This window comes from Apis dorsata, unplaced genomic scaffold (assembly GCF_000469605.1).
Source record: "Apis dorsata unplaced genomic scaffold, Apis dorsata 1.3 scaffold_1100, whole genome shotgun sequence".
Taxonomy (NCBI): domain Eukaryota; kingdom Metazoa; phylum Arthropoda; class Insecta; order Hymenoptera; family Apidae; genus Apis; species Apis dorsata.
In genome coordinates, this window is record NW_006264198.1 from 30418 (window position 1) to 46293 (window position 15876).

Sequence of the window (15876 nt, forward strand, 5' to 3'; positions counted from 1 at the left end):
TGCAATTACATAGAAAAAAATCATTACAAAAAAAATAATATAAAACGAATATAATATAAATATAAAATAAAATAATGAATTGAATGTTTGAATTAATGAATTTATTAATGAGTTAATAAATTTATATTTAAAATTTATAAATATAAGAAAAAAATCTAATGAAGTTTTTCTAAGAATTAACAAAAAAATAAATAATTTAATAAATTTTTTTTATAACAGATAAATAATTGCATCAATTGCAATCATTCATAAAGATATATAGTTAAAAATTTAATTTAAAAAATTAGTATATTTGATATATTTCCATCTAGAAAGAAATATCTTACATCAAATTAGATTTTTTCGAAATGAAAAAGAATATATATGATCTTAAAACATTTTTGTACTTAAAGATTACATTATTTTATATCATATAGAATACTTTGTATATGTATACATATATGTGATATTAAATTTTGTTAATATTTATTATTAACTTCTATAAAGAGATTTATGAGAAATTAATGAAGCTTTAATAACCCATATACATTTGATTTATTTAAGTATTTTATATTTTATATTTTATAATATTTTTTTTATGAAATTTTTTTTTTACAATGTTCCTTTTATAAAACTTTTTCATCGTTAAAAAAATAATAAATAAAAATAAATTTTTTTTAATGACACTGCATTTAATATTTAAATATTTTTTTTATTTATTTATTAATATTGAAATATCCTATAATACAATATATATAAATAATTATATTATCATTATAGTTATAATTATAGTTATTTATATTATTATGTAATTATGCAATTTAATTTTTTATTTGTTATATTCTATTTGAAGTAAAAACGAAAATAAAAATAAAAAAAATATGGAAGAAATAAATTATACTACTAATGAGTGAATGAGTTTAAAAATTGTATTAAATTTATTTAATTAAATGTAATAAAATTTTTAAACTTATTCAATTTAATGAAACTTCAATAAAATTTTCAATAAAGTAAAATTCTATTTAACACAAATGCAAATATTAATTTTTAAATTAAATTAATATTGTTAACAAACTTAATTATAGATTTTAAAATAAAAAATATTAATCAAATAAAAATTAAATTATAATTAAGTCAATGCTTAAGTTTGTTACTTTTTATTTACAGTAAACACAATATATAAAAAAATATTCAAAAATTATTTAAATTTAAGTAATTAAGTATATAGAAACTATTTAGTTTTATAAAGTTAAAATCTTTGAAAAATTTTCAATTCTGAATTATTATATATATATATAGTTCTGAATTAAATAAATATATTATATATCCTAATAATGCATTATTCGAAATAATTTAATTTTATTTAATAAAATTTTCGTCTGTTTAATTTTCTATTTCTTTAAATCTATAAATTGGCTCTTAATTACAGATATCGACTCATATATTATCTTTAAATATTTACTTATACATATACTTTTAAATATAACAATAAATAAATATTATTTATAATGAATAAAATTCTGCAATCAATTAATACATTATAGCACATTTTACATTTTACGCAATAATTAGATTAAATTTGAAAGACTGAATAAATCAAACTAATGATATGCCATATAATAATATGCCATATAAATTTCAATAGTAAAATCAAATAATTAAAATAATAATTAAAATAATTACAGATGAGTAATTGCTATTAACAAGAAAATAATCTTTGCAGGACCCAAAACTTTCACCATTTTCGCTCCAACGGATTCCGCTTTCGAATCAGCTTCAAAAGACGGAACATCTGTTTGGACAGAAGAAGATGGACCAAATGCTGCAAAAACAATTATTTCGAGACATATAATTCCATCGACTTTATATACAGCTGGAATGAGGTATTATCTGCAAAAAGATACTCTTCATCCACAATCACCTCTCCATATTCATAAAAATGGTGGTAAGTAAAAAAATATCGAAATTTCAAATTTTTTAAACTCATAATAAAGTAAAATATAGAATGTGATTATAATCAATCATTTTCATTATTGGTAAATCGATTAATATTTTTTTCGTCAATAGTAATGCTATTAAAATACTTAAATCATTGAAAAACCAATTTTCGAAGAAATCAAAAAATTTGGAAATTTCTCAAGTATAAAAATAAACACTAATAAATTAAACATAATAAATTTTTCTTATTTATATATAACACAATATTTATATTTTCATTCATACATATATTATATATATATTATTATATTTATATTTTCATATATATCATTAAATAATAATTTTTCCATTTTTGTAAAAATAAATTAAAGTTAAATATTTTTTTTTGGTACCATAAAATTCTAGGAATGTAATATTTTATAACCGAGTTACTTTATCCGATTTGAAATATTCTTTTTATTTTTAACATTTACAAATATTTATTTTTAAATAAATTGTATGTATTTATAAAATAATTCATAGAAACGTACATAAAGTAAAAATTTTATCAATATAGGAATTTTCTTATAAATATTAAAAATAAAAAAAGTATTTTTTTTTAATTTAATTTTTTTAATTTAATTTTTTTATCATTTTTGTTTCTGAAATCATAGAAATCTTTTTATTACAATTAATTCATTTTATTTACAATTACAATTAAATTTAAAATTTTGATATCATTTTTATATTATTTTTATTTGAATTTTATTTAATTATTTTTAAATTAATTCTTTTAATATATATTATTATGAAATATTTCAAAAAAGAAATTTTGTGATATAGAAAAACATTAAACTATTTCCTACCTTGTTCCAGGTCGAGTACGAATAAACGAAGCACATGTAATAATGCATAACATACCAGCAACAAATGGAGTTTTACACGCAATTGACAGTATATTATAATCGTGCAACAACAATTAAATTTGAAAAATTATGCGTCTTAGACAAAAATGCATATTTTAATAACAAAATATGAAAATTATTTATACATTTTTATTTTAAGTTAGCAATAATAACAATAGTAATTAAGCAATCATTACTTCTTTGTGATTTACTAAAAAAAAATAGTAAGATCGCATGTGAGATAATTTAAATTTGATTTTAAATTTGAATTTAATTTAATAAAAAAAATACTAGTTTAATATAAAGATTTTATTTTTAGAAAAATAGAAATAAATAATAATTAGAAATAAATAATATTGATAAATAAGATGAAATTATAAAAATATAAAAAAAAAAAGAAATTTATAATTCTTAGAAATTATTACAGTAAATCACAAAGAATTAAATACTTATTATGAAGTACATACGTATGTATATAATTAATTTTCGTTAATTATTAGATATATACAAACCTTCAATTCTTAATAATTTAATGCGATAAATCCTAATGATTATACTTCATCTAACAATTCCTTCATTCTAACAATATCTTAATATAAACATATGATCAAAATATAAGAAAAATGAATCTCATTCACAATTCAGAGATTCATTCCAAAGAAAGGATAAATTCAATTTGAATAGCTTCTGAGATAAAAATTTATATAACTTCCAATCTCGTCCGAAAATAAACAATTATTTTATGCAATTTATGATATGAATTGATTTTGAAATTGAAGATTCACTTAATATTACCAATTTATCAATTTTATCAATACTAGAAATCAGAGAAATTTATCATGTGATAGTTATATTTTTGATAATTTATCTTATTATATATATAGAGAGAAAGAGAGAGAGAGAATATAAAAAAAAAAATATAGAAAAAATTTTTTATTTTGGGAAAATCTTTTTATAATCTTTAAATATATTAAAATAATAATAATAATAAAAAAGAATTATAATATCCCACGTATTAAATTTAAATTAAATTTTGTAAATAAAAAACTTTATTATAATAAATACTATGATAAATGAAAGTTTAAGATTGTTTAAGAATTATTTTGAAATATTTAAAATATTCTTAAATATTCTTTTTTTTTTTTCAAAAAAATTGGAAATAATTGAAACTTTATATGCAATTAAAATAATCGTATAATCTTGAAAAAAAGAAAAAATAAATCTATAATTGTTATAATATATAATATAAATTAATAATGAAGATACATCAACATTATTTACCAAATGTTGCAAAATTATAAATTTAATAATTTTTTAAAACATATATAAATAGGAAATCTTATGTAATATAGATGTATGTTGATTGTCTCATGTTAGCTGAGTTACAGATTCATATTTATGAGTCATATAAATGCGAAAATTAATTATATAGAATTACTTAATTGTATAGAAAGATAATAAATTACAATTAGTATTATGCTAATATGTATTATTTTATAAATAAATGTACAGTATGTTTTTCATAATTTATGTTCTAATCTTATTTTTATTATTCCATTAATTAATGAGAGGTAAAAAAATAAAATAATAAAATATTATTTTACGTTTTACAATATTAATAAATTTACAACAAATTTTTTTAAACTTTGCTTTTTGCATATTAATATTTTTACATAATTTTAATATTAACTTCAATATTAGTTTTAATGATATTGAATGATATTGAATATATTAATGATATTAAATAATAATTTGTATGAATTTTTTTCAATTGCAATCATCAAATATATTTTTAATACTTATAAAGATAATTCATAAATAAGATGTGATTTATGTAAGACATTTCCACATTTATAAATATACATACATATATGTATAAATATAATATTTACATTACTAGATTAATAAAACTAGATTAAAAAAATTAATAATTGATTCAATTTAATAAATTAATCTTAAATTTATAATTTTTTTACTTATATTCTTTTATTTATATTATATATATTTTTATTTATAATTCTGTTTTTTATTTTTATTATATTTCTGTATTTTATTTTTAATATAATTTAAATAGAAATAAAATTCTTTTTTTTTTAATAGTTTGCTTTATATTTTTTCATTTCTACCATTATATGATGAAAGTTAGTTAATTGTGTTCGAGCATTTGGTGGTAAAATTTTATGAAACCTATGATAATATTGCACTAGCTGTGTCATTGTACGTTGTACAAGTGCTGTACCAAGCACTAAACTAGGAAAAGATTTCAATACTTCATGATTAATTTCTTCTAATGCCCGTTTCCAATTATTCGTAAAAGATTGCACAAGAGCTAATGCTTTTCCTTCTTGTCTTTTTGATTCATCAGTTTGACCCTTCTCGATCATAACTTCAGATTCTTTGACAAACTGTATTATACCTCCAAAATGTGGACTTAAAATTTCTTCTACATACTCTGAAGATCGTGCATTTAATTGATCACGAAAACTTTCTGCTTCTTTTGAATTATCTCGTGTTCTTTCCTAAAAATAAAGAATATAATTATAAATTAATATAATTTTTAAGAATATACAATTAAGAATATAATTGTATTGTTAATATATTATTAATAATATAATAATTATAATTATAATTATAATTATATTATAAAGTTGATTTATTTTTAATTTATATATACCATTTAATTTATATTTACCATTAATACACCAAGAACTAAATCATAATTATTGATGAGGAAAACTAATTGTTGAATTCTACTAGAAAATGTAGCAGCCATTCTTAATAGGAAACATTGTACAGCTTCTCTTAATTCTGCTAATAATTGTGTAGCTCCTTCACAAGGAAATCCTTCAACTACACTAACCATTGCAGCACTAAATTCCGCATATCTTCTTGTAATCTATAAATAAATTTTGTTAGTACTTATAAATAAGTTCCTTTCTAAAGATTTAAATTATATATTTGTAATTTTAATATTATAAATTTACATAATGTGGTCCTGTTTCTTGAGTAAGTTTTAATGGATCACAATGTTTTATACTTTGAATATTCAATTGAAAAACATATTCAAATCTAAAAATTTAAAAAAGATATATTGAAAATATATTTCTATTTAAAAATTATGCTATATATATGTGTTACATTGTGTTAATTTAAATATGTATTTATTTATTTATACCTAGGCCAGATTACTGATGTCATATTATCCCAATATTTATCTAAAGCAGGTACTGCTCTTTTATGGCAAGTCAATCGATATCGCATTACTAAATGTAAGCAAAGGAATAAAGCAATAGTATCATAGCAATCTTCCACAAAAGATTGTAAATTTTTCACCATTAGATTTAATGTTTTTCCCATTACCTTTTTAATTAAAAATATATAATCTTATATATTCATTTTCATTAATGTCATTAATATAACAGAGAAAAATATTATTTCATTTTACCTGGTTGAAAATATCCATTGCCTGTACACCACGTACTTTGAAGAATTCAGTTAAAAATAAATATTCTCTACAAGCATTATCTACAAGAGCATATTGTTCACTTCTGAACAAGGCTTCATAATGATACTATAAATAAAAATCAATCAAATTGACATATATAATATATTTATAATAAAATAATTGTAAAATAAAAATAATTTTAAAAAATGATTGAATTTACATTTATGTATACATTTACATATATAATTTCATTTTAAAAATAAAAAATATAAATAATAAATATTAAATATATTTAAAAAAATTTTATATTTACCCTTATTTTAAATGCAGTATGAGGTACTATAATGGGTGCTTCCAATTGAGAAGTTAATACATCTCCTCTATTACCTATAGAAAATACCGTACCTCTATGCTTTAATATGGTTTTATGAAAAATACTTCTCCCAGCAGTATCTTCAACTCCCATGAGATCATCTTTAGTAGCTCCTTCTTCAAACTATACAATTTAATAAATATTGTTCCTCTACAAATATTTTAAATTTTTTATCATTATATTTTACTAACCTGTAATTTCATTAGTCTTGAAGAATATGACTTAAAATACGAATAATATATTTTACTCATTGTGCTAATATATTCTCCACAAATTTCTTCTGCTACATTTCTTTCATTTGCCAAAATAAACTCAAAAAAAAATTTATACTTTAACATGTTATTTTGTGGTACTTGATAATTTGTCATTGGTTTTCTAAATTTATAAATTTGTTCTAAAAGATATGTTCTAATTTTTGCTAATGCTTTCACTTTCAGTTTCTCTAATATATCTTTTACATCTAAACATGATTTTGCTTCTTTAAAACTTTGTTCCTTTACAAAATTTATTTTATGATTTAATGTTTGCAGTTGTGTTAAAAATTCTTTTTCAGTTACTGGAGAGTCCATAATTCCTCTGCATATATTATAAATTGTTATAAATTTTATTATATTATAATAAATTTTATATATTTAAGAATATCATTTTTTTATAAAAAATTATTAATGCTTACGCAATAAGAGCTTCTGACACTGTCATATCTTCAATAAATTGACTAAGAGGTCCTCTAATTATTTGTCTATTAGACAATTGTTGACTCATTGCTACAGATTTACGTTGTAAATAAAGTATTTCTGAACTAATACTTCCTAAGTCTGATTGAAAACTCATCAACATGGATTCCATTTTCTAGAAAAAAATATATTAAATTGCAAAATTCAACAAATTCTAATAAAACTTAATAAAATAATAAATTTGATAAATATATTTCTAATTATATATTATTATTTTTCAAATTTTAAATAAAATTCAAATGTAAATAACAGATATTTATATTTTATATTCGATATATTATTAAAATCTAACCTCTAAAATATTATCACATGCAGCAATTTGATTATGTAAACTCGCTATATTTTCACTTTCTTTTATATAATCTTGAATAGATTTATTTTCAACTTCCTTTAATTCTTTTTCAATCTGCCTAGAATATTGACGTAAATCTGTACCAGTTTTCAAAACTTCTTGAACAACATCATCTCTAAGATCTTGTGGTAATTGCGACTCATTATCATCAAAAATATCGATTTCACCAGACATTTTATAAATTTTTCCTTTATTTTTTCATCAATTTATATATATATATATATATATATATATACATATGTAATTTATTTAATTTTACATATGTTGATAAATAATGAACCAAATTAGTCAATATGCTATTCAAATCTTTTCTATTCTTAAACTATCACAAACAATCAGATAGTCAGATAATCTTCATCAGATTCATCAGAATCCAGAATAAAACCATAGATAAAATATAGAATAGAGTTGGCTACGAATATATCACTACGAACAAAGTGTAAGAGAAATATTATATTATGGAATTTGGAGATTGAAAATATCGAAAGTATCAATTGCGCAAAATTTTAAAAATTTATTAAAATTTATCGTACTAAGAGAACTTTTATGATTATTATTATCATTATAATTTATATATTAAATTTTTATATTACAATATTATAATACATATTTATTCATTTATTTGTATCAGAAGTAGCAATCATCACGAAGTCAAATGAAATTATTAGTATCCGCTATTATCAATTTTTAGAAATAAGACTTCAAAGTTAGAGAAATTTCAAAGAAGTTTCTCTTATATCAAATAAATTTTTTTAACTAAAACTTGATATTTTTATGAGTTATAATCGATTTTTTTTTTTTTTTTTTTTGCTTCAATTGAATTTTCAGATATCAAATTCATAAGCATTCAAATTTGAATTTGAATTACGAATTGTCAAATGAATATTATTATTATATTATGATTTCTATAACTATGATAAAAAATGGTTTCTTTTTTTTCTTTATATTTATATTAATAATAATTTTGATAATCAATTATGTTTCAAATATATTATCTCATATTCTGAAATATATTTGATTAAATGATTAAATGGTTTGACATTACACATAATTTTGATTCTATTACAATTAAAAGTCTTAATATATATAAATTCATTTTTATTTAAAAAAAATTAATAAATTTGATATTTTACGAATTTTACAAAAATCTATATATTATTCATTGTATTCATACATTAAGATATAGTTGTCATTTTTCTTCTTTTTTTTTTGTTCTGTAAAATAAATTAAGAAAATTATAAACAATATATTACATATTATATTATACACATTATATTTCATGAAAACATATTATATTATACACATTATAAATATTTCATGAAAATAAAAAATAAATAAAAATTATAATTTTTACCTTTGCATTAAATGTTCGTTCAGACTAAATATAAGATTGAATATTTAATATATAACATTATGTTATATTATGTATAACATTTTCAATATGAGAATCTATAGAATCAGAAGAGCTAGTATGCTTTGATAAATCATCATTATTAAAAATAGATGCAGTAAATGTTATATCATCAGCTACAGAAGATACAAATGTTACATCAGATAATATAGTTGAATCTGCAATTTGCTTACTAATTGTTGTATTATCAACTCCAGAAGATACAAATGTTACATCAGATAATGCAGTTGAATTTGCAATTTGCTTTAGTATTGTTTCATCATTCATAGACATATCTTCTTGCGTATACTAAAATATAAAAAACATAATAGAAATATATATAAGATAATATTAAAAATATATTATGTTATTCTGTATAAATACATCATTACTTACATCATCTTGTATTGTTTCAAAAATTTTTGTGGTTTCTCTAAATCTTTTAAGAATTTTTTCATGTGGTGATGTTGCTACAAACTGACGAGGATAAGAAAAATTTTTTCTAGCAGGTGTTAATCCTAAAAATAAAATTTATAAAATAAAAAATAATTTAATTTTAATATATTTGTATTTTTTCTTTTTTTATTAATAATTATTAAATATTTAATAATAATATTAATTATTATTAAATATTAAAAAAAAAATAATTATTATTATTTATATATAATAATAAAATAATAATAGACCTGTTGAAATATCACGTTGTACATCTTTATCAAAAAATTTGTTGATTTCATCATCTGTCATTTGTAATTGTTCCACAAAGTTATTATTCCATACACAAGAGTCCATTATTTGATTTTCTAATTTTATAGATATCTCTTGAGAAATATCAGAAATTTTTATTTTTTTATCTCTCACAAATTCTATATGATTTTTATTTGCATCTGAAATTATCTTGTACGCATCCTAAAAATATAACATTCTATTTATTAATATTTAATATTTCATTAAATCAAATTTAAAATTTTATATAAATTTACATCAATTAACGAAAAAGTCATATTCTTATCTATATCCATTTTCAGTTGTGTTTCCTTAATATTGCATTCCATAATATTGTTGTATTGTTTCAATACATTATAACTTTCATTTACATTTGATTTTAATTCATTTATTAAATCTTTTCCTTGTGTTGTAATTCTATTTGCAATTTCTTCATTCTATTTAATAAAATAAAATACAAAATTGAACTTATTAATATATTTCATATCAAAAGTAATAAAAAGATTCAACTTTTTTATTAAAATAAAAATTATAATTATATATAGAGATATGATATTACTTTTTTTGTTTCAATAATAATGTTACTTTCAATTTTCTCTATATCATTTTCTATATAATCTATCAAATCATTCATCATTTTAGTATTTATATTAAAATTAGTTGTTGCTTGGTCACCAATTTCATTACAAATTTTACTAACATAATCACAATTATTAATTGCAGTACAGTAATACTTTTCTTGATTTTCTTTTAACTCGTTGAATTGCGAAAATACATTTTTTAGCATCTAAAAATTAATATAAATTAATATAATCCAATCATATAATATAATATAATCTAATAATCAAAATAACATAATATATAAAATTATATTCGTTATACTTTTATAAATGATTGTTGCTTCTGACTAAATTCTTGCTTTTTACAAAGTATTTCTATATTTTTTATAATATTTTTAACATTTTTGTTTATATGATTATAACTTTTTAATTCTTCTATACAAACTGAATCTATCATTTCTTTTAAAGAAATTGAAGTTTGTTTTAATTTTTCAGATATATTATTTCTTATAATTTTTAAGTTTTTAGCTATTTCATTTTCTATTATTTTGTCAATGTCTTGAGCCAATTTTAGAGAAATTACACTCATTAATTCATGTTCAGATTTAAACGTATTTGCCGCATTTTTCATTTCATTTTGTATCCAATTTTGGTAATTTGAATACTAAAATAAAAAAGAAAAAAATATAAAATAGATATAAAAAGATATAAAAATATATACATGTATGAAAAAATTATATGTGTATGAAAAAATTATCATATATAAAATTATATGTGTATAATATATATATAATAAATTTTTATAAATTTTTATAATTAAGAATAAATAGAATAAGAATAATAAAAAAAGTATATATGTAATATATTACTTACAGATTCATTTATTATATTTTTTTTTAAATTATTAATATTAGATTGATTTGGAATATTTGTTGCTGTGTCAATACTCTCATATTTAATATAAATTCCTATAAATAAAAATACATATACAAAAAAAATAAAAACAATAAAAATAAAAATTAATAAAGAAAATATGAATTTCTGTGAAAAAGTTTTATTACCAAGATCATTTTTCATTGATGTAAAAACTTCCTTCAATTTTTCGCCATATGTAAATACATCTTTTTTAATATTTTGTAAGCAATCAGAAACATTATTTTTTAAACTTTTACCAAGGACTTCAAATTTTCGTTCCATTTCGCTAAAAATCAATAAAAAATTTATTAATATAACATAGATATAAGATATAAAGTACTTTTTTTATGATAAATCTTTTTACATTTTTAAAAATAGAATAAAATCATTTATAAAATTAATTTCAAGATTTTCGTAAAATTCGAATAGTAGCAAACTCTATTATGTATATACATACATATTTATATTTACTAATGATAATATTTTATTTATTATATAACTGAATTTAATATAGTTAGTTTAATTAGTTATTAGTTTTATCATAACTAGCATCAAATTTATAGGATTAGACTTATAGATAGATTATATATATTTGAATGCAAATTTTTCAAATGAATATTAAATTCATTTAAATCCTATTGTGTATGAAAAAATTATCACATATATAATTATATGTGTATGAAAAAATTATCATATATAAAATTATATGTGTATAAAAAATTATAAAATCTTAAAAAATATAAATATGATATTCAAACCTTTTCCGTTCAATTTTATCATGTAATCTATAAGAATCTGTTATTGCAGTATCTACAACATTTACTAAAGTCTGAGCTTGATTTAATAAAGATTGCTCTGTAGTCATATATTTTTCTGTTAAATATTTTTGTTCATCTCGTTCTTGTATTGTTAATTTTAATCGATTATATGTTGATTGTAAAGCATCAGTAGCATTATTTAATTTAGTTTTAATTTCATTCAATTCTTTCATTTGAGCAATATTTTGTGATTCAAGTTCATTAAATATTTTCTAAAAAGAAAAAATAAATAATGCATTAAAAATAATAGTTATATATAGTTATAAATAGCAGTCATGCAATGAAATGAATAATAAAATTTCATTTATTAATAAAAATGTAATACCTCTTTATCTTGCATAATTTTTTCAAGTGCTTTTATATGATTAATTTTTTCTTCTATTTCCTTATTTTGTTGTGAAATTAATGTTTGCATTTCTTTAAAATTATCATCTGCAAGATAAACACCATTTCTTTCGCGTGTAGCTAATAAATCTCTTCGTAACTTTTCTATTTCTTCTGTATATTGTTTCAAAAATTCTCGTTTTGAAAGTTTTTGATTTATTTCTGGTCTATTAGTAATATTTTTCGCACGATGTGCATAATCTAAAGTTGACAATGTTTCCTCAAGATTAATATTAGCAGGAGATACAGTTGCAATAATTGATGTTTTTGTACGACCACCTAATGATTCTTGTAACAATCTTGTAAGTTTAGATTCTCTGAATAATATAATATATAAAACGTAATAATATACAATTATCAATCTTATGAAAAAGATAAAATATTTATTTTTATTACCGATAAGGTATATGTGGTGCTCTTTCAACAAGAGCTGTAATAACTCTACCAAGAGTTAATAACGACTGATTAATATTACCAGCTTCTCTTGCTCTTTTATCAACAGAGCCAGATCTTCCTACATTTTCACTTCCCGCCAGATCGACCAAATTTAATTTTCCTGTTTTCAAGATTTCTTCACCATCTATAGTACTTTCTTTCATATGTACAGTAATTGAAAATATTGTATGAGATCGACTATAATCAAAAATTTCATTTGTTAAAACCATTAAACTACTTCAAAATATAAAATTGTATAATATAACATTTAATATAGTACAAATATACAATATACAATATATATATCTTAAATAGTTAATAAAATATGAAAGATACGAGAAAAAATTAAATAAAACAAATTGGATATCAATTAAAAAGCATTGTTTCTCAAATAACATTTAGAATTTAAAATATAAGACAAAATAATATATAAAGAATATACATACAAACAATATAAAAATATAAAAATATACATTATTAATACATATGAATTATTTTATTATTATATCAGAATATAAAATATATTCTGAACATAAAGCAAATTTTCTTTATCTCTATTATTATTTATTCTATATTATTCCTCGCATCTCTTAGTATTTATCAACATGTTAAATACATAATATTGTTAAATAATTTTATTTATTTTCAAATACTGCTGATCAGAGATAATACTTAACATGTTTTTTATTAATATTTAGATAAATACAAATTTATAAATATTTCTTATACTTAAAAATTAACTTCAATAATAAATAATAACCTAGATTGAGTATTCATAAATGTTGCAGCTGTTTGTCTTTTGTCTGATCCTTTTTTGAGAATTTTATAAACTTCACTTGTATTGTGTATTGTTACTTCTTCTAATCCATGTACAATTACTGCACCTTTCTTTGATGCATCTTCATATAGTCTAGTTAATAATTAATTAATGATATTATTATATTAGATTTGTTTATTAAAATTTATTGTAAATATAATATATTTGTTTATTAAAATTTAGATTAATAGAAAGAATTAAGAAAATAATTAATGTCATCTTATATATAATATATATTTAAAAAATATATATTATTTACCTTAATTTAGATGCATCATGATTATTTGATAGAAGATCAAATATATCTTCATTATAGAGTTCAAGAAAACTAACTCTAACTGTATATTCTTGTGTTTCCAATGCTTGCAACTTGTCAAATAAATGACTTAAAGAACGTGGTATCATACCAGCAGATGAATCCTATAATTATATTGTTATACATATAATATATTATTTATATATGTATATTAATATACTTTATTGTACATCTTATGTTTTAATATATTATATTTTTATTTTAAAACTTACATAATTAATTACTTCAAAATATCTTATTTTTTATAAATATTATAATAATTTTTTTCAATGTTTTAAGTTTTCAAAAATTTTAAAATAATGCAATTCATAGTATTTAATAAATATTTTTTTTTCATTATCTATTTTTTAATAATTTCTAAAATGATCTCTTTGATAGAAATATAAATATTCAAAATTTAGTAATTTTAAAAATTGTATTTATATATAAATAGGCTGAATGACAAAATATAAATAAAAATTGTCAGGACATATTATATTTTAAAAATAATAAAAAATAATAATAATACGATAACTATTTTGAAATCATAATAATTAATAATATTAATTATAAGTTCCATTTTACTATTTTTTATTATGCTCAAAAATATATATTTAAAAATATTCATATATAATTTACTATTGAATATTTTTAAAAATATTATATATTAATATGTTTTTTAATTTTTTTCATTATTTCATTAAAATTATTCTATTATATTTAAAAAATTGTTAATATTAATTTTTTATCTTATAAATCACTCTATAATAAAAAATATCTTACACTGTGCCAATATAAACTTGGTTCTTTGTTAATTCCTTCCATTGTGAATGTTTTTCCTGTACCAGTTTGACCATATGCAAATACTGTACAATTATATCCAGCCAAAACTTGTTCCAATAATGGATTAACAACAACATTATATACATTGATCTATTATTTAAAAAATATATAATAAATTGTATTTTATTTATATATGTGTATTTATTAAATACAAATACAACATACCTGTTTTGCAGAAGGTCCAAATACACTATTAAATTTAAATTTTTTAGAAATTTTATCATATGGACGTTCATGAATTATTACTTCTTTGTCATTAGGAATTTCTAATATATTTGTACATTTATCATTTTTTTCAGAATTATTTATAGGCCTTTAAAAAAAATTAGAATTAAAAAAATTAGAATTATTACAAAAAATAAATGAACTTACATGAAAAACATTCTTATTAAATATATATATATATATATGATATTAATATATATATATATATATTGATATTAAATATAATATTATATTAATNTTAATGATATATATCATATATATAATATATTAATATTAATGATTCAATGTTAATTTTATAATCTTTAAACATATGAAATTTTGTAATTTATATGTTCTATTAATATTTTATTGTGTAACACATAATATAATATATACTTATACTATATAATTCAATAATATAAATTAAATTTATATTATTTTATATTATATATTATATATTATATTTATATATTAATATATATTATTACCTGTAAAAAAATTTAAGTTTAATTACTATATATATAATAATAATTATCTAGCAAGTATCATTATCATTCATTAAAATAACTTATTTTTTTATTTTTTTTAGTTTTTAATAACTCATTTCTTGAAATAAAATTCACTCACCTAATACGAACAAATACTTGTATTTGTTGACATAATTCCTTCTTTCCACTTCGTGTATCATTCATCTTTGTTGTTGTTGTTGTTCTTGTTGTTGTTCTTGTTCTTCTTCTTCTTCTTCTTCTTCTTCTTCTTCTTCTTCTTCTTCTTCTTCTTCTTC

The 15876-nt window shown here is 18.6% G+C and overlaps 3 protein-coding genes across 5 annotated transcripts in view; 1 reads left to right on the top strand and 2 right to left on the bottom strand.

Moving 5' to 3' along the window:
* The window catches only part of LOC102675620 (location of vulva defective 1), a gene marked incomplete at its 5' end in the record, with an annotated part of 11673 nt that extends 8451 nt beyond the window's left edge, over positions 1–3222 (top strand). The window contains 2 exons of the mRNA XM_006624717.1: positions 1703–1924; positions 2773–3222. Coding sequence (XP_006624780.1) covers positions 1703–1924; positions 2773–2861 — 311 coding nt within the window. The remainder of the gene's footprint in view (positions 1–1702; positions 1925–2772) is intronic.
* A 1620-nt stretch (positions 3223–4842) lies between these two features.
* On the bottom strand, positions 4843–8107 carry LOC102674414 (vacuolar protein sorting-associated protein 52 homolog). 2 transcript variants are annotated; one of them, XM_031514675.1, is made up of 10 exons: positions 7951–8107; positions 7646–7919; positions 7293–7468; positions 6811–7195; positions 6560–6742; positions 6247–6372; positions 5977–6161; positions 5786–5870; positions 5494–5697; positions 4843–5320 (listed from the first exon to the last, which is right to left on the bottom strand). In XM_031514675.1, exons 2-10 carry the CDS (start codon positions 7877–7879, stop codon positions 4895–4897), a joined length of 2004 nt encoding a protein of 667 aa, XP_031370535.1. In that variant the 5' UTR covers positions 7880–7919; positions 7951–8107; the 3' UTR covers positions 4843–4894. The 2 variants fall into 2 exon arrangements, with proteins under 2 accessions (XP_031370535.1, XP_006624771.1); XM_006624708.2 differs by having other exon boundaries at positions 7646–8107.
* Positions 8108–9059: 952 nt separating this feature from the next.
* Positions 9060–15797, bottom strand: LOC102674549 (kinesin-like protein Klp61F). Of its 2 annotated transcripts, XM_006624710.2 has the most exons (17): positions 15720–15797; positions 15054–15201; positions 14829–14978; positions 14010–14170; positions 13694–13843; positions 12895–13131; positions 12440–12815; positions 12055–12326; positions 11443–11582; positions 11255–11349; positions 10704–11045; positions 10381–10608; positions 10079–10258; positions 9782–10004; positions 9492–9613; positions 9328–9404; positions 9060–9285 (listed from the first exon to the last, which is right to left on the bottom strand). In XM_006624710.2, exons 1-17 carry the CDS (start codon positions 15782–15784, stop codon positions 9117–9119), a joined length of 3135 nt encoding a protein of 1044 aa, XP_006624773.1. In that variant the 5' UTR covers positions 15785–15797; the 3' UTR covers positions 9060–9116. The 2 variants fall into 2 exon arrangements, with proteins under 2 accessions (XP_006624773.1, XP_031370536.1); XM_031514676.1 differs by having other exon boundaries at positions 9060–9404.
* Positions 15798–15876: the final 79 nt, after the last annotated feature.

Excerpts from the sequence above, each read along its gene's own strand:
- LOC102674414 (XM_031514675.1), bottom strand. The coding sequence starts at position 7,879 with ATGTCTGGTGAAATCGATATTTTTGATGATAATGAGTCGCAATTACCA. Across the intron at positions 6,373-6,559 it reads ATACTGCATTTAAAATAAGG|TATCATTATGAAGCCTTGTT; the intron begins GTAAATATAAAA and ends TTTTATTTATAG. Across the intron at positions 5,321-5,493 it reads TAGTTCTTGGTGTATTAATG|GAAAGAACACGAGATAATTC; the intron begins GTAAATATAAAT and ends CTTTATTTTTAG.
- LOC102674549 (XM_031514676.1), bottom strand. The coding sequence starts at position 15,784 with ATGAATGATACACGAAGTGGAAAGAAGGAATTATGTCAACAAATACAA. Across the intron at positions 14,979-15,053 it reads TTGGACCTTCTGCAAAACAG|ATCAATGTATATAATGTTGT; the intron begins GTATGTTGTATT and ends TTTAAATAATAG. Across the intron at positions 10,259-10,380 it reads TTATTATTGAAACAAAAAAA|AATGAAGAAATTGCAAATAG; the intron begins GTAATATCATAT and ends TTTATTAAATAG.